The sequence below is a fragment of the Bombus fervidus genome, chromosome 6 (assembly GCF_041682495.2).
Source record: "Bombus fervidus isolate BK054 chromosome 6, iyBomFerv1, whole genome shotgun sequence".
Classification (NCBI taxonomy): Eukaryota; Metazoa; Arthropoda; class Insecta; order Hymenoptera; family Apidae; genus Bombus; species Bombus fervidus.
This window is the reverse complement of record NC_091522.1, coordinates 1959816-1980325: the sequence shown is the minus strand read 5'-3', so window position 1 is coordinate 1980325 and position 20510 is coordinate 1959816. Positions and strand designations below refer to the sequence as shown.

At 37.0% G+C, this 20510-nt stretch overlaps 1 protein-coding gene across 2 annotated transcripts in view; it reads left to right on the top strand.

Moving 5' to 3' along the window:
* The window catches only part of Nolo (ADAMTS-like no long nerve cord), a 235344-nt gene that overhangs the window by 117747 nt on the left and 97087 nt on the right, over nt 1–20510 (top strand). For both annotated transcript variants that reach the window (XM_072005441.1, XM_072005440.1), the window contains exon 3: nt 11591–11707. In XM_072005441.1, the coding sequence (XP_071861542.1) occupies nt 11591–11707 (117 nt within the window). The remainder of the gene's footprint in view (nt 1–11590; nt 11708–20510) is intronic.

The following is a 20510-nucleotide window of genomic DNA, read 5'->3' as shown; positions in this document are numbered from 1 at the left end:
GACACTTTGCGAACATATTCCCATTGGTTTCCCCTACGTACATGTCATAAACGTTACTTCCAATATTGTAGAAATCGGATTAACGCGTTTATATAATTTTCTCTCTCCTCTCACGATACCAGAAATGACAACCTGCTTGATGTCGATTTTCCATTTTTCTAGCATACAACGATCTTTAATATTTTTAAAATGCCACTTTGTCGACTAGTTGGTTGAGTAGTGAGAGTTTATTTACCGGTCAGTATTTAATGTACGTAAATACGAGAATGAAATACACGCTTTCTGATTTAATTTCCTTAATTAATTATATAAATCAAGTTATCTCAGTAAGAAACAAATGAAGATTCTCCTGCTGTTAATTTTTACATTTGTATCTATCGTTCGTCGTTCAACCATTATGAATTTTCAATCCTTACCACGCTTATAGATTTAGAAGGATAATAATTGATAAGAATAAATAGAATTGATTAAATTTATATATCCTAAAGTAATCGATATTAACTACCTTTAAAAGCTAAAGTAAATTATCGTAGCAGTTCACTATATTTTAGATGAAATTTATATCCCCTGCCATCAAGAACATTTTGTTCCACTTATATATTATTTATCATTTCAATTTCTTAATTAAAAACCGGATGATCGAAATCATATCATTCCGGTGAATCTCTCACTGTTCAAAGGAAATCTTTCGGAATCTCCAGAAGACGACGTTTCTGAATAATAATATTGTAGAGAGCGAACGTTTCTACATAGACAGACGTGGATCTGATTAAGCGACTTCTTAGTTAAAAGTAGACATCCAAGATTCTCTTGACGCGAGCGTCGCTCGTTTCCGATAATATCCGTGATTATTTTTGAACAATTGGCTCGCATAGCGTCGAGAGCATTAAGGACAGGATCGATCGCATAAAATCCAGGCGCTGGCGTACCAAGAAGACTTTGACAGCGAATAGACAACGATCCTCTCACTTTGTATTATTAAGCGGGAACCAGCCCGATTGGCTGGAAAATTCACGGGCAACTTTAATTGGCTTAGTCTGAGCAGAGATAAGGGTAAACGAGGGAGATAAGGGTCGTGGGATAATCGGGATCGTTGCACGTCTCAAGCTGCCCGGTCCTCTTGTTTCCACGCACAGTACTAGAAAGTAAAGGTTCGCCGGAAGATTAGAATTGAGGGAATTACGTGATATTTTACGGAGAACGGCGAACGTTAGTTTCACGCTGATTACGATAAAGTTAAAGATAAAGTTTGATTTATGAGAAAGTTCGAGATTTTTGTTTTCTAGAAGTTTGCTTCTATCTACTTTATAATATTGACTATAGATTTATATCGATTATACTTTACATATAGTGTTATTCGATTTACGGTAAATATTTGATCCATAGTTTATTAGAAACTATATTTAATTAATTAATATTTAATTAATTATACAGGTAATACAACAGGCATAGAATTCTTAACTAAAAGTCTATCTCACTGGTAGAATATTTAAAAAATATGATTGTATCAACTATCTTGGTGTATTTTAAGAATTTATTTATATCGACTACGGAGTATTTAAAAAGTATTTGAATAAATATGTATTCGATTTAGACGAAATAATTAAAGACTATTTAGATAAACGACTCTTTCATCTGTAAGAAGTTTCAGAACTTTCGAAACCTTTTTCACCTATATTGATTATGATACTTAAAGAACTACGTATCTAGAAGAACTTTGAACCAGAAAATTCTCAACTACTCGGATAGAAAGTCGAAAGAAGGAAACTGAAAATCTATAAAAAGTCGCGGACGGATACGAAGAACGTGGTGTTGAATCTTATTTTATGGGATAGGGGTCGGCGAGGTGTTTAGGTTTATAGATGAACGGTGGATAGACGAAGGGGATTTAACCCCGTTTAAGCGTCACAAGAACACCTTTTGCCCTGGCAAGTTCAGAGAGATTTTATCACGTCAATTTCGCGCGGTTAATCGATGGAGTTTAGCATACACGGCCTAATGCGGCCGCCATGATATCGAGTAAATGTCGCCATTTCGTTTACGACTCATCATTCGCTGTGGCCAAGAAAAACCCGTGGAAAATTCTTTCGTCGATAAGTGTTTCGCTCGTCCCGAAAAACGTTTGGATAAAGTTTTGACGAACGTGTATTCAAAATTGTACCACGTCTTACCACGAACTCGTTTAAAGAAAATTGTGAAAGTGAGAACAATTTACGAAAGATATAGGGTTCCTTTTTACAGCTTATTTCCAGGCATATAAACGTTCATTAATTAAAAGACACAGCGGTAGTTTCGTTACTTTGAGTTTACGCGTAAACGAAAGAGATACTCGAAGGGTTAAAGAAACAAGTATGGATTAACTTTTGCTAATGACGTTTTGTGGAGGGATAGGAAATTGACGAAAGCCTGGTCGTTACTTTTGTGAATAAAGAGGTCGATCGAATCGAATAACAAAGAGAAGAATAATTCTCTTATCCTCTCTTCTCGTGCTTCTCTTTCCTTGTTTGTTAATTCGATAAATTTAATGTCATTCGAGGAAACTATTAACGATGGGTTTACCACACTAACGAAGAATAATGTAAAATAAAAATAACGTCCTTCCAACGAAATGTTGGAGTACTACGAAGGCGATATTCTCAACAGGTCAATCTTATCGCGAAAGTATATTCGATACTGAAAAGTCCAGTAACGATTCCCATGTCCATGGACTTCCGTTGATTTCCGATCTTTCGTCCGAGTATCAACGATTCTCCTAAAATTCCACTCTCCTATGCTGCTCGTTTATCCGATTCACCGATCGATTTTCCATTCAATTCTCCATAATTCCACGCTCCATCGTACAATTTTCTAACCAACTCTGCCTCCCAATCAACCCTTCAACTAGTTCCTCGCAAAGAAAAACAAACTGACCAGCACTTTCGAATGGCACTGATCGATAACTGATGATCGATAACACAAATCTTTAGAGATATTTCAAACGCCAAGTCCTCTAAGACGGTTACTGGGAAAAAGTATCGCATAATTCAACGTCTGAGTCGCTGATCCTAAATGGATTAAAATAACTTTACACGGAAATCAAGATAATATGAAAATTACTTAAGTTAAAAATGGCACGCAAGAACATAATACGCATAGATCGATTGACACGCTGATTCTAACTATCCCTCTTTCTGTTCTTCATTTTCTATTTGTTCCGTGGATCAAAAAATGTGCGTATTCTTTAAAATATATATTCTTTTAAACTTTGACATTCTTTCTTCGCAAAGTATCAACGTATTTCAATAGTTTCTTCTTAATGGGCGACCGATGCCTTTTAAAAATATCATATCTCTTTATTTCCTTTCTGTAATCAGTACTTATGGATAACAAAAAAAAAAAAAAAAAAAAAAAATGCACACAAAACATGTTGCTGTAACTGTTATCGCATAAGAAATTATTACATTGTCGATTTTACCATAATTACTATCGCGAAATATCTCAGAGATTACATAGAAAAAATGAAAAACAGCCGCAGTCAACTTGTGATTAGATCTTTTGTATAGTTTCCTTCTGTCAAGTTAACTGGGTTGATTAAGGCGAGGAGTTAAAATATCCGAAAACTGACCCACATCGTTGACCCACATTCCCTAAATTTCTCTGCAAACTCGAAATTGTGACGACGTGACGGGCCGTTAATTAGTAACTGTCCAACGGGCGTTTCAGAATCGATGAAAACAATTACGATGGAAACGAGAGAAGGGGGGATGCTTAAGTAGCTCGCGGCCATTTATCAGCTGCGGCCCCCGCACGCTTTTATGCAATCACGCGTGGCGGCGCAACTTGGAAGGTGGTGGTTCGACACGAACGCCGGCAGCGCGATGCATTAAATCAATCTCGCTCCCCCGTTTGTTCGAGGATCCATCGTGCAAAAGCGGAGGGATCGTTTTTCATTAGCGTTCGAACGGGCGTGTTTGATTCATACACGGGAGAAAAGGAGGTAGAGCCAGAATAAAAAGCGTTGATTATCGCAGAGAGAACCTTTTCGGCTCGTACTACTTACCAGCATCCAATGGAAGGGGTTTGTCGTTGAACGCGATCGAATGATAAGTGAGCTTCTTCGTTTACGCTTGCACGTTGCTGCGTGAATTTATGGCGATAAATTGTCCGCCGATTTACAGACCACGTGATATCAACTTCCAGGTGAATGACATTGGGTTGGTTTGCTCTCGAGATTCTGATAATAGCGAATTCTGCGATTCGTAAGAAGCGTGTTGTTCGAAAAGGAATTTCTTCCTGAATGTTAACGAATGTTAGAGTCAAGAAGACTCTTTAAGCTATTGTCTTATGACATTTCTTTTGATTTGTGTCATGCGAACCGAGAAGGTTTTTAACATTTTGTTTTACGATGTTTTACCGTGTCATGTGAGTTATCGTCTCATATGTAGTACAGTAGCAAATCTAACGTATCGAAACATTATACTTATAGACTTTATATTTATTAATATTTAATTTAAAGGACTGGAACTAAAGTTGGAATTTAGGAAGTAAGGAGTTAATTTATAAATCTTTAAAACTTCATTGATAATCGCTATTAATCGTGTAAGAAGTTTTAACAGTATTATGGTGTTGATTTTTGTCACAAGAATACCGTTTGTTATATAGACATAGTTAAATAGAAGAATCATGGCCGAATTCTTTATTTCCCACGACGCAAGTGCATCAAAAACTAGATATCATAAATCTCCAGCCCCACAGTTGCGCAACCGGTCTTATCCTGTTCGGATATCACCGCCACGTGAGAAATATTGCAGCCTTCAAACTTGATATCACCCTGCAACCGGCAGGTAAATACTGGGTGTCTCATACAGTAGAATTCTCAAAAATCGCATAAAATAAAATTGTGTTCATTCGTACTGTTGTATTCATTTATATGATTGCACGTTCCAATTACTTGTATATCTCTTTTTAATATACCTTAATATACAATTTAAATACTCCATAGAAAGACATAATTCTGACGAACAATTCCATGTTAAGGTGTATAAAGTGACATTTAATGTGATCAAATATATGAACCAATAGAAACAAGATATATGAAATTTCTATAACCAGATTTTTCTTCGCGCGAAAAACAGCAATTGCGTTTTTTCCATTCTAACGAAGACAATAATACGCTAATAAAAAACAGTATAAGAACAAGTACACAACGTAATTTTTGAATCGTGTAAACAAACGAATACGTAACTTTCAAGTCGCGTAACGTTAGAAAAGTGATTAATAACGACGTTAAAAATTTCAAATCTTATTTATTTGAAACACCCTATAGAAACACACTTGGGCGGCTACCACTAATACGCGAAGCCACCAACCAAGATCATAAATAAAGAAGTTATCTTAACCGATACAACATGTATATCGAGCGGAACGCATTGTCCAAAGGGGTCCCGGAGGAAGATTAGGGCGATCCTCGAGGAGAATCTAATCTGTCTACATGGACCGCGTTTTAGCGAGGCCAAGCTATTCTCCTTCACCTCGATAGTAATTTCTCGCGTCGGGAAAATGAATCTTATTCACATGGGAACGCGAAGTAGCGTCCCGTGTTCTTCGTCGTTCGGCGGGTGGTGGTCCGTTTTGAAAACGGCACGGAACGAACCTCCTCAGACGGGGGCCATGTAATCGAATATCAATTTTTCTCCGACGATAAAGCGGCGTTTTGATTGACGAGATAAATCGCCACCGTATCCCCTCGGTCGGAGGCTGAAAAATGATTCTGTCCGTGAAACGTTTACGACCGACGGTGATCCGTGTGCCGCATCCTGAATGCATCGTACTTCTCTTCCAGTTCACGCTGACGCGAATCACGGAATTCCTTCGAACGTCCTCTATCAACGAGAAGTTGATTCGAGACGGTGTTTGACTAGTTTTTCTTTGTTTTTTCTTTTCTTCTTTTTGTTAACTCGTGTTAACAAAATTTCGATTTGATTCCTTGGAATTTATTAAAAACGTGAAGGAGATAGCAACATTTTCTGCTAGTTCTTTATGTGTGAATTTTCTTGCGTTTGGTGTAAGAAAACGGAGAAACGGTAAGAAAATAAAGAATTTTGTCACAGTTTCGTAGGAAATTCAATCTCTAGATTGGAAAAAAGACTAGAAAATTTTGTTATGGCTTCATGCAAGTATGGTAGAGAATTTGGACTTTAAAAAAATGTCATGCTAATTCTTCATTGGTAGATTTAGTTTTGTAAAAAGGAATTTAGAATTTTATCTCTAGAGTGGCTTTTTACTAACCTTCTATGGATGGATTTAGTCTCTTATGTTTATCGGAAGTAAGAAGAAGAACGGAAAATTTATTTATCTCGATTCCACAGAATTACGTATAAAGGAAACTAAGATATAAAAACTATTTACAAAATAAGAAATCAGATTTGTATGCAGATTTATCGTCGATGCAAGTTTTCCCGGTTCAAGATATATGTATATTTTGTCCCAGCACGATGTTTCTGACACGAGAGGAGACAAACAAGGCACGGAAAGTGTCGGTGAAGAAGAAATTTGCATGTATCGAAGATGAGGCACTCCGAGCATCATCAACGGGAAACACACATGCCACGTCGATGTTCCTCGACGAGTGCACTGACACCTGAAAGAGGCGCGTCATCGTCTGGAGAACGAAATTTTTTAATCGATGACGTTCATCTCGAATCTCTTTACGTTACGACGCAAATATTCCAAGCACGCTTCAGTCCCAAGCGAGGCACAACAATATTTCACGAACAAAAGCCCTTTTTAATTCTTCAATGAAATCTAAATATCTCACCTTGCCATTTCTTTCGTAATCCTTTCACGATATGTTGTAGTTCCTTCTCTGTATACATCATGGTGGGCAAAGTGTTGTAACAATTGTATGAATAACTACGTTCTAGTGTAGTATTTACATTATATTATTTAATATTTCAATATTTCAATATGTAACATACCATTGCGAAATAACATAGAATTTACATAGGTACACAAACTTTGTAACTAATTTCAATGGCATCCCCCAAAGCAATATCTTATCTGTTAAATATCTATTAAATAGAATTATGATAAACACAATATCTAAAAATAGAGGAGATTTTCGTTTTATAATAAATAATAAAATCAATGACTTATGCATTTGTTCACACCGAAACGGAAAAATATCGATAAAGATTGAAAATTCGTAGGCTTTCTTTTTGTGGTGCAATTATTTCACCCTTCGCGGCGTTTCATTCGCTACCACTGCCTCCGTGAATATTTTACGTTACCCTATTTCTTAATATTTCTAATATTTAGATTGATAGTATAATTCACGCAATTGAAAAAACATAATTTTACCATCTGAGTAGCGAGAACGGTGAATCGTGGAAAATTACCGCTGCAAAATCACAATGATTGCACACCAGCCGTTTACGTCGAATCTTAAACCAACAAAATAACCCACTTGGCCACATCATCGTTAAAACACCGACAAGAAGTAAGAGAGTTTCCTTAACCGGGCAGATCCGTTAAGGTGAAGTCGATAACAGGAGTGACGGGTCATTAATCGAGTGACGATCGATTCAATTACCAAGGGCGTTTTTGATCGTGTGCCACGTGAAGGAAGTTTCGAAAGTCAGTATCGAAGCGCGCCGCGGCGATTCAGGTCGTGTCGAGGCGGGAGACTAAGTTAATTACCAGAATTAATGTGGACCGTCGGCGTTAATCCAGGCACGGCACGCGAGCCAATCAAGAGAGGGGCCAGATAAGAATTAAACGGTATCGAACGTAGACGCCTCGTTAGTTCGACCGTGTTGAGCATAAATTTTCAATGGATAAACTGGTTCGTTTCGCGCCGATCTACGTACGATCGAATCCGTATCGTCAGCCTGTCCCCCGACCACGCGTATTTCAATTGAAATCTCGGTTATTCATCGATATTATTGTGCGCTGGACGAGCGTACGCGTGACACGCATACGTTGCGCTTTTCCATCGTCCTCCTCCTACCATTTCACTAAACCACGTGCGTGCACGATTTTATTTGTTCCTATGACTCCTAGTTGCCCGTGTAATATCAATATTCGACGTTTCTGCGAATATCTTGTTATATTTTCTGTTTACCTATGACATTTATTGGTTGAATATTTAGTATTCGTATATCTCGTTATTTTCAGTAAGTTTCATCGATATCTTTCTTTATGTTGAAAGAGAAATTGTATATTTGAATATCTCAAGGAAGAATTTTCATTTTTATTGGATAAGCTTTCAAATATTTGTCTTGACGAACAATGATATAATATAGTAGAGTATCGCAGAATTATTTTACATTCGTTAAAAACCGTAAACGGTGAAACGATCCACTTTGAGATATGAAAAAATAGTTCATACTTCGAAGCAGCAAGATTTATAAATTGTTAGTTATTAAAATTACAGCATCGTGTATAATGTACAGATTAATCTAATTTGACCTAAGTATCCGAGGTACGGTATAACAAAACACAATCTTTATGTTTCATCAGATTAAATTAAGTTTTGTATGAATTTGTTTCGAAGTCGATGGCAAGCATGTTTGACGCGATTAAACGATAGTCAATAGTTAGGCGAACGTATTACCAGCAAGATAATAACGGTGATCGGTTAATCGATCGTTGGTCTCGAACGCTATAATTTTCTGTTTTTTTTTTTTTTCTTTTCTTTTTTCTTTCTTCAATGGCGAAGTCTACGCGTTCACCGTCGAACGCCCTAGGTGGTCGATTGGCTAATCATAATGATCGTAGGATGAATAATGACTTTCCAGTTTCAATAGGAAACCTCTACCAAGTATTACGACTTGATCAATTTCCACAGAGAATTATAGCCTCCGAATATTTTGAAACTTTCCCGTTCAATCTCTTTAATAATCGCTTGTATGATTGCGAGTAAACGCTCAACTTCCTTTACGTAATCTTAATGATTTCTTTGTAGCCCAATAGTTGTGGAACTTTGAACGTGGTAAAGAATCTAAGAGCTTCCGCTTATTTTTTAATCAGTTATTCAAATATAATTTTATTATATCTCTTTTGGATACAAAGAAGAAAGCTTTAAAATTATTGCTGCAAAAAATTTTTTAATTAGAGTACAATTAGCTGTGCAGACATGGACATAACGGACATAATAATAGATTATCTATTATTATCTTTTTTAAACTTTAAATCTCAGAATTTTTCTAATTATCGCTTTTCATAAGGAAATAACATTTAACAGGAGCTTATGATTTATTTGCATCATTTGGCTATGATTCCAATTTTGATCTTTAAAAAATTTTCTATCTTACATGCTTAATAACTAAACAAAATTCCTACATTTTCAAAAACTACATCTATTTATACAATTTACAGTGACAGTACAATTATTCATAGTATAGCAACTGTGAAATAATAGGAATAAAAAATTGTTTCACCGTTCTCGAAAGAAATAATTTCCTATTTTCTAGAAAATGTAGAATAAACCGTGCTCCTTTTTCATTGGAAACGATATAAAAACGAAATTCTGGAAATGTTATTTCACGAATGATTTATTGGTTCGAATAACTATGGGCAGAATTTCTTTCGAAAACCTTAACGAACTCAAGGTTGAAGGCTATTCGAAATCTAATCGCGCCGACTAATAACAAGCCGGTAAACACAACGTCATGATCGTAAAATCAATGAGGCAAGGGTATCTTTGCCTCACAGTGTACTAATCTCGAAGCGTACGAGTTCATTTTCTAGAGGCCTGAGGCGCCTATCGTTAACCTTTAATTACAGGGCGGTCTAGGCGTCTGAATTTATCGCTAATAACGCGCGTCAAGCATTAGACTCGGTTCCACGTGACATTTCTGTTACAAACGCTCGTCTTCATCGTCGTTATCAAACGTCAAATCTAACAGCTTTCGGAACAATTTTTTATTACAACCTGTTGAAGTAATTTTTTGAAGAAAAACTCTACATCTTTATTTATGTATATCCGTGACCCGGAGACCGCTATTACGCAGAAGATAGAATTTAGCGAAACAAAAATATTCTAAATAAGGAGCGGTCCATATTATTGTAGCCTTGAATATACATTATGTTACGGGTTACAAGGTCTTTTCTTTTCTTTTTTTTTTTTTTCCGCGGAGGAAATCCGCACGGACACCCGCCGCTTCTAAGGGGAAGAGCGGCGTGGTAGTGGAACAAAGGAACTAATAAATAAATTCTTTTAACTTTTTTGCTAATGTCCTTTTGCTTTTTGAGAGCGAGGATCTGCATCAGCATAAACTTATACATTATACTTATACTTATACTTTATTTATTTCAATATATTTTTCTATTACAAATTCATTCACTCGTTCTTCTATCAGTCAACCTCGATACAATCGATCAACTTTACCTTTACTTTTAGTCACAAACGAAATATAATGTATAATTTCATCTAAACAGACAAATCGTATAAACCAAGACACTGCTTAACCAATTCCAATTAATCTTCGCATGTACGATTAATTGATTCAAATGAGTCAGATAGTTTTTTACTAGTTAGAGTTTACATGTTCTTCTGTGCTCTTTTCTTTAATTTTCACGACACTACGATATTATGCTGTTCTGAATCAATACTATTTTCTTTCCAATCGCAACGCATTCTCGATGCCTTCGCACGTCTAAACACATTCTTCTCGCGCAAAACCAAATTTCCATATGGCATTACACACTCTCAAATTTCTACATGCAATACGGACACTGCTCTTCGTTATAAATACAATAGAACTCTGTTTACACGAGCCTGTCGGGGACAGGTTGATTCATGTAACCAGGTCGTTCATATAATAGAGGTCCACCTATTTCTCCCCACCATCTACAATTTTTCGTTCAGTTAGCAGTTCATGTTCATGTAAGAGGATCCTAAGAAATATTTGCACCTAAATACATAATAATGCTTGTGTGTAATGATAATAAGAGCTTAGCTAAAGTTCAATTAATCAAGCACTACTAAAATTTCGTTCATATAATTTCGGAATTCGTTTGCATAGCGTACTCTACCATACTTTAACATAAAAATTCGCAGTTCAATTGCGAAGATTACTTATTCTAACGCTGTCACGCTCATACATACAAATAGAAATGCACAATCATATACATCATATAATTTTTCAACTATTAATTTCACAAAACAAAGCATCATCGATCTAAAGAAATACTGAATAACCAAACAAAACAAACACAATCGTAAACTCGCGTTTGTTTTGATGAAAATATAGCTGGCAACGGTGACACGAGTGTCGCGAAATATAGATCATCCGGCTTCCTGGAAAAATCAGCGTAACGAAATTCAGAACGAGACCCTACGTGCGGTGAAAAAGCGGACTCAAACTCGTTATAAAAGTTCCACCTTGCACGATAATCCCAGAAAGTGAGTGTCCGTTTTTAGGTGATGGTACGATAACAATTAAATTGCGCTACCCTCGTTCGCCAAGAGAGACGGAACGTCTCTTTATTTCGACGAGGCGACATAGGAAACCAAGCGCTACTTTCTCTTCTATTATATAATCAATGAAGAACAAAAATTTATTTTAAGGAATTAAAGCTTTAACTGGAATTTTAAATATCGTTTCAGATATGCCTGTTAGGCCTTGTGGTCAGCGACAATAGCACGATCGACGACTCCATCATCGAGGACGTATCAGAGGTTTCAGAAGCTAACAGCAACCTCGACACAGACTCAGGGGACCAGGTAAGTCAATTACAAACGCTATTCCCCAAAACCAATCTCCAAACCCTGCAACGTTATCTCTTCGTCGTCTAACTTCATCCCCTTACGAGAAAGTTTGAGTCTTAATAAATTCAAGTACCTAATCTCCTTCGGAACCTTAAACGTCCCCTAAACATCGATACACGCGTATTTTCGAGTGCACATATACGCATGTATATTTCAATCCTTTTCTGTTCTTGTACTTGTGGATTCGCGAAAGAATACGAAAGGAGAGGGGGCGTCGCCGGGGCTGCTGGAAAAATAAACGCCTTTATTCATGCCAGCCAGCCGGAAATAGGTCGCTGAGACCGTTACACCTATGCTGAATACCATCGTCAACCTTTCACCTGTCTCTTTGCCAACATTTTATATTTCCTGTATTTTTTCCTTCTCTCTTTTTCCTTGTGTCTTTCCCCCGACGCGAAACACATCGGTGTAAAGTCTTTTACGCCTGGCCTCCGCCTCCTCGTTGGCCTTTCGTGCTCTGTTTGGTCGGTAGTTCGTCAACCAAGGCTTCCGGCGTCTTGCATGGCCTCGACTAATCTCAAGATGACGTTAGAGGACGCACTCTTCTCGTGTCTACCCTTTTTCCGGGACGCAGACGCGAAACGACACGGAAACCAGCCCCGTGTTTCGCGCGCGCGAATTCCTCTTCGCATGGACGTTCACCCTTACCTTACCGGCTCTCTCATTCCCCTTTTCTCCGCTGTCTACTTTACATAATTTTGCCTTAAATCTCGCATATACACAGTGTTTCCTTGCAAGTGATGCAGACTGAAGAAGCGGCTAAAAGAAACATGAAAAAATAAGTCGAAAGTGTAGAGTAACATTTTCTTATATAGATAGCTGTATTTTGAATAAACTGATGTTCAAAATTTGTGGCGTACATGTTCGCGTTCACTCACGTGCGATCTCACTTACGATCTATATCTAACAGACATTATTCTGATGTTCATTTTGCCGAAGAGACTTTTTTTATTAAGAATTATTGGGAATGGCTTCTGCCTTCTTACTCTATTATACTCCAGTGAATGTTTCCTAGAGTACATATTTTCATTTTGCAAGTGTTCGACTAGAGACAAATTTTCTCCTTCAGCTATTTTATACTCGTAGTTTTCTCACGGTACGCCAGGGACATGGCATGGTTGTATAAGTAAAAATCCATCACAGTAAAAATATCGTATAGCTATGATAGCGTGTATAAAAAATACAAATTCATAAACCTAATCTACAATCAAATATGTATACGCGCACTCCTTGAACTCCTATCTTTTTAAATCAATTTATTAAGAAATGAAACTTCCTACCAAACATATCATTCTACATTTCCACATACACTATTTACTTATTTGTATTTAATAGATTTCGAATCTTTCCTTACTTTTCTGTCTTTTTCCTTCTTAACCGATTTACCAATCATTTTTCAACAAATCGCATTAATCGCGACCCCTGTAGTTCCTTTCGATCGACGTCCTTCTTTTTCTCCTTCCTCCAACGAATGTGTACTTGTGTACAGAGTTTGTACAAGTAATTACTGCTTTTTCAAAGAGAGTCGCGGAAGACGCCGTGGCGAGTTTTTGTTGGACCGATCGCGAGACCCTCGCGACACGACGTTTCGCGGCAACCGTCGTCAGTCTTTTTGCGAACGGTTCACCTCCTCTTGGAATTTCCACTTTCCTTGAGAGCTTCGAGAATACAACCAGGATAGAGAAGCAACGGTAGCCTAGTTCTCGGTTCGCGGCAAAGCGAGACAGGAACTGGCACGATTCGCCGCAGTCGATACACGTGTAACGCTTCTTCATATTTCCCTCTTGGACGCGGAAACGCGGTTTGAATATCGGTCGAGCCGAACTTCCGTCCGATCGATGGTTTTCCATTGCCTCTTCGAATTCTACCGCAGGCTCCAGTTTCCAGGTTCAAAATAGCGGTATCTTACTTTATTGTTCCGCTTTTTTTATCAAATTGTTTCATAAATTTTATCCTCTTGTCTCACTCTTTGAGCTACATTGTTTCTTAAGTTTAGTTTCTTCGTATTTAATCTTTCATTACTCTTTCTTATTTGACAAGAAGATTGACAAGATGATCGATCAAAAGCCCAAATTAAGATCACTCGGGACATTTTATGCTTTACTCGTTTCATAAAAAGATAGTATAACTGTATCTATTAAATTAAAAGTTAATTCGGGCAATTATTAACAAGGTTCAAAGATAAGTTCATTTCTCATACTAAAGGTATATTGAACGTGATTCTTGATCAAATTCAAAGTGATGGAAATTCTATATTCCACGAGCAGAAAGTCTAGCATCCAACTAAAGAAAGTTAATAAAGAACAAAGAAGTATACATTAATGATCGAACTTGTAATTTTACATCAAAATTGTTATAATAAAATTTATATAATAATTTAATATTATCTTTTTCTGTTTCCTGGTATATGTTTCTAAAGAACATTTTAACCGTGATCAACTTCCTCTTTGCGGTCTTGCTTTTCCACTTTATAAAAAACTTGATATCTTTCAAACTCTAAATCTGATCCTTAAACAAACGAGAAGAAAGGCGAACTTATTTTTTTAAGAAGATCTTGCCGTTTCATCTTTCATAATCTGCAAACCATACGAAAGGTTTCGAGCACTTGTGAACTCTATAATCCTGGAAAAAATGATCACGCCACATTTACCACGTGTTTCCACGAGCGTGGACGCATCAGCAAACACGAAAGTTAAACGTACCTACGATTAATATCGCGTCGAATATACTTAAATTAAGAGAAAGAGAGAGAGAGAGAGAGAATTTCGAAAACGTTTTCGCACGTGATTTCACATCTTCACCGACGACGAAAAAATACAGGGAAAATTTGTAACTTTCAACTTCGCGATGCTTTCATCGCGTTAACTTTGCCGCGTTGTTTTCGTTATGGCGTCGGCGACGCAGATTTTCCTCCGGAAGCCACAAAAGTCCGAAAGTCGGTTACGACTCTTGCTGCGGCAAAATGGGGGGAGCGTGAAAACAGCGCGACTTGCAGATGTCATCAATTTCTCGAAAGTTAAGATCGTGCATAATGTAACGGATCTTAATTTATTTATTGCTAGTTAGGGAACAATTATTTGTGTAAGCTAAATATAGTATAGATAAGCCTAAACGATCATCTACTAATATATGTTCATTTGTTGTTATTATCTTTCGAAAAACTATCGGCCAATTTTGAAAAGGAAATATCATTTGATAGAAAGTTCATTCGAAACAACTACATTGCACAAACAAACAAATCAAACAGAAGCGAAGAAATTCTCTAGGCATAATAACGTAAATTGACGCGTTATTCATACGATACTATTGTAAAGGTTGACACAACAGATAAATTATTATTATATTACACAATTACATAAAATTATATTATACAAAAGATCTAGTGACGATGATGATATATAAATCATCCAGTATATTTCTATAATAATGTGTAAATAGAATAAAAACATTGTTATCTCGCTAAACAAAGCCTACCCTCAGAGATATACATTTCCAACAACTGCATATCATTTAAAGGATTAATTTTACAACATTTCCAACCTGTTCACGATGAAGATAATCGAGTCGTAAGATTAGAAATTTCCTTAAACGCAGGTAATTCTTGGGTCGACTACTGTATCATACAAGAGACGCCACGCCGGCAGTTTCCATTTACACGGTAAACAACGTTTTTCAACGGCATTATCTTCACGCCATTAATTACGATTACCGGAGTTGTGCGTTAATTAAATACGCTCGTGTGAAACAATTGCAGACAGAGAATGAAGTTATACATAGTAAAAGTTTAGACGTACTAAAAACAGAATGAGTGAGAGAGAGAGAGAGAGAGAGGGAGAGAGATTGTACTCTCGCCATCCGTATGTAGGTCGATCCAACAATTTTCATCCCTTGGCTGAGAAAGTTTCGACCCTTTAACCGGCCCGTCGCTCCACCAATTTTCGATTCGTTGGAAAAATGAATTAAAACTTCCTGGCTCACTCTTGTACATCCTCTCTTCTTTTTCTCTGCTTCCACGTCTGAAAAAAAAAAAAAGATAAAATAAAAGAAATTCTCGTCAGAAACTTCGAGTCGATCGAGTCGACTTAAATGTCGAGGCCATACATTAATTATAATATAGAAAAAGAGGAAGAAGAGGAAAACAGCAGGGTAAAATGAAGTAAAAAAAGTGAGGAAACTAAACGATGATAAAATGTAGAGAAGATAAATAAGAGATTATAAACGATATTAGACGTACCACGATTATTCCATTTATTTAATTTATTATTAGGTCGTACCAGAGAATATCTCCATATTTCCATGATCAAACAATTCGCCCAACTTCAATGCTATTGAAAATATCTAAAGCTAGAAATACTAACGTATTCGGTGTGAGAACAAAAATTCAGAACGTTTATCGAAATAAAGAAGAATACTCGTTTATACTTTATATGTGCGCAAATTTATTAGCACTGATAACTCATAAAGTTTCGCTAATAATATCAGTTTAATTAGATCAGTTTAAGATCCTAAATCCTCGAACTCGAGTCCCTCTTCATTAACTAATTTTTTTTTTTCATTATTTTTTACATAAACTTTTCCTCGTCACCGCCTATTTCACATCGTCCTCGACTTTTCTTTTAAGTTTATTCACGTCATAAACCGAAGAACGAACCAGTCTTTCATCTCGAAGACTTTGCGTCACCAACGTCCTCGACGTCGATAAAAAACATACAACACAGGCCAACCATTCGCCGATAAAAAAATCATCGTAAAACATCGTAGCAAAGGGGTTCTCGATCGACCTATGAACCAGACGATTCGAAACATTTGTGAAAAAAGCGATCGAGGGCGAGCGGCGAGAACGAGAGAAGCGAGAGTGGTAGTCGGAGAAATTTTACGCGAGACACGGAGGATTTCCGGTCGCGCTAGAAACGGTATAAAATCGCTGGTAAGTGGTGCAAGTTGCACGTCACGACGTAGCAACTCCATGGGTACCACCGCTATAAAACTGGTTGCATATTTTTCGACTGTCGCCAAGTTTTACGAACGCGACAAGAGCGTCGCGACGACGAGGACCATGACGACCCTCAGCGGCTTCCGGTCGGTCGGTAGATTTAATCGCGTCGACACTGGGAAACAACGTTGTAAAGTTTACACCATGGGAGATACGGTCCGTTATGATTTCTCCGTGATATCCAGATTCTTGTTGAATTAGGATAGATGAAACTGACGGGCGAGAAATATTTTTCACCTATCTTTCTCCACTCGCAATCCTCGATAATCAAATTCGATCGTTCAAAATGTTCGATATTGTTCAATCTTTCAGTAAAATTGAAAGATGTGAACGAATTTTAATAACAAGGTTCGATTATTAGCATGTTCTACACACACACACATGCTAATTATTTGTGTTTCCAGCATCTACCTTTCATTAGAAACTACAAAACCATTGTGAACACTCTTTGCGTAACAGTATTTTCACCTTATTACGAGTATCGCTACTTACAATTAGTAGATTATTGTGCAGCAACGGCTGTTTAAAAAAATTGATTTAGATGATTTTCGATCGAAAATAGAATTCTCTTTTAAAGAATGTAGATTTACAATTTGACGACGGATATTTTTAAAGAAATCTTTCAGTTTCAAATCTGTCATTACTAACTTCCAGCGAGACCGTCAGATTATTTTAATTAATGAAATGCGTCGGAAAGATCGCCAGTCACGGAAAAGAGTAACAGCCCGAATGATGGATGGAAGCTGCGTTCCCCGCAACGGATCGGAACAACAGATTGAGAGAAATTTAGAATGCTCGGGATTAACGTGCGTATATCACCGAACACAGAGTCAACGTTTATCGCATTTTGAATGCAGCAATCAGAATTTATGAATTCGATGTCACAGTACGCGAAGCTTTCTGTATCTGCCAGTGCATCCTCGAAGATGACCGTTGCTATCGCATTCTGTATGTGTCGCGTTCAAATCTAATTTCTATAACAACATTATAAACAGAAAGCAGAAATTCTCTATCGATTCTAAAATATCAGTGAAACCGCGCTGATATTCGAGTACATGAATATGAAAGTTTCGACCTAATTGCATCAATGTCGTTTTTATTAATAGTTTTAATAATTGAAGATTCAACGTGGAACATTATTTGATTACTAGTGTACTAACTTTGATCCTGTAGATTTAATTTATAAAATGGTGGAAACACGCGCGCGCTTATTTATGATATCAATCCTAATTAATTTGGTAAACTGAACCTTGTATCAACTTTATTCCTATATTTGACACGAATCGCTAATTTACTTCTCGTGGCTAAAATTTGACAATTCTAAAATAACCGACAATAAGTGCAATAGGAATTCTCAAGTAAATGTAGAATAAACAGATAAGAACCGAATTTCACAGTAAAATCAAACTTGGTTTGTTTGCCGTCGTTTTAATTTATACAGTTAACGACAAAAATATATATTCAGCCCACCTTCTCATTGAAGAAGCAAAGATTCAAATATCCATGGTTTTAGTACAAGTTGTTTAATCGTAATCCTCGAGTTCACTTTCGTATCTCCTTGCGTTATGACGATCGAATCGCTTAGTTTCATTTTTAACCTTATTCTACATTTACAATTGTCCTTATTTCTTTCTCGCCGCTCAAAATACATCGTAACAAAAATTAGTGCACAATCCATCCTGATCGATTCAACTCCTTATTTTTCTGTAACACATAAATTTCGCTATCGATCGTGAATCTCATAAATTTCCTACGCCCGAACAGATCTTCTGATAATCGAACGACGCGACGTCGGAGCCACAAGAAGCCTCCAACGAAATTCGGCGAGCAATAAGATGATCTCGTAAGACAACTGTGTAGCTCGCCGTGTATCCGTACAACGTTTCGCATGCGCATATAAAAATACCTTTGATACGAGCATGGCGAACAGATAAGGCGAATAGGGTCATATCCCGTATAGGAAATCGTGCGCGTCCTACTGCATCCAACTTTGCCTACATTTTCCCTCAGATATCTTCTCGATGTTTCTTCTGTCGGTGATTGCATTGGCTACGAGCGTAAAACTAAGTTCGCGAACAGCGGTGGCGCATCGTCGAATTAGGATGTCGCGACGGTATATCGAAATAACGTTTGTGCCGAACGTATTTTTGGGAATTCCTTTCGCGAATACCGAATCAGCGAACTTCCGGGGGTGGCTTCCAGAAATTTGGCAACTCGATTCGCCCCAGAAACCGCAGCGCTCTCGTAGAATACCGGTACGTAGCAGAGTTGGCAAGGAAAAAGAAGGAACGATGTAATTGAAGTTGAAACAGTTCTTGCGTTAGTTGATCGTCGTTCTTCGTATATAGTTACAGAGTTCCGTATATTCAGTGAATCGATTGCTTTCATATATTGTTTACTTAATTTATTAACTTAATCCCGATTGACTTTTTAATCGTAAGATTCTATTTAAAATCATTAAAGTTCAATATTCCAATGATATCAATTGAAATCATTTAAAATCTTTCCTCGCTAATCTGTAATTGTTTCTGTAATAATTTCCTTTCCCGAGATCCTAGGAATAATTATAGGTGCATGTATTTTGTAGTAAACGTTTATTTCATTTAGGAGAAATAATACATGCCAGAAGAGAGTTAATAATATTGGACACTTGTAACTATTTCATATAAGTAATATTATTCCCATTAAGCGCTAGGGAATAATATTTACCGTTTCTTCTTTCACTAAAATAATAAAAGATATGCTGTGATACAGAGCATGCCAAGCTGAAACACGATATACTTGTACGAATACATACGTACACAACCTACGACACGAGAAGTAGCAGGTTACAAAAAAGATGACAATGCGATTGAAACTGAAATTTAAAACCGTGCAATTTCGACCGAACGAGGAACGAAAGAATATCGAGAAGTGGAAAAGCAATTACCGATGGTTGATTATTCGATTGGCTGTAATTCTATTCGGGTTCATGGGTTGAAAGTTCGAAGTTGGCGGAAAGTCTTGATGAGCTTCATGTTAACACGAATTATTTGGATAATTGCCAGAATGGTTATTAGTGGGAATAGTTGTCGGTAGCTGACGATTGTTTCGGTGCGCAAAGGTGTTCGCGCTGAAACTGTTCGTTGAACTTGTAATTACTTTATCACCGAACACCGTCGTTCAATTTAACAACGAACAAATTTTATTCCGCTGCTTGTGTTTATGCCTGTGTATTACGTTTGTTCGTTTATCGTTTGCGATTTTAAAATTGGAATAGCGTTTAAAACGAATCGTGATTGTGACCGTGCAGCGAATATTTAGGACGAATAAAACCTCACATTGATATCCTGTGTGTATCGTCGTATTTTATATTGCATCATTTCGAAAGCGGTTCTTTGTCTTTTAAAGCACAGAGGCCTCATTATCTGTGATCTAAAAAACCAGAAATAGAAAAAAACAAAATGTAATGGACGGACAGAAAGGGAGCTTTCCGCGTATTCTGTCGTTAAAAAAAAAAAAAAAAAAAAAAGAGGGAGAGAGTAAGAGAAAATACTAATCAACGAGATATACATATGTCGTGAGATCGAAATAAAATGCGCGTGTGCGTTTAACTAATTCCAAGGACCAAAGAAAATGGAAGCTTCATAAAAGATTAATTTTGTATTTAATGTTAAGTAGAGAACACAGAAGCCGAAGAAGGAGCACGACGGGTTCCCTGTGTAAAAATAAGAAAAAAGTGGAAAATTTGTCAAGTATATTTAGAGATGATTGATTCCGAGCTAG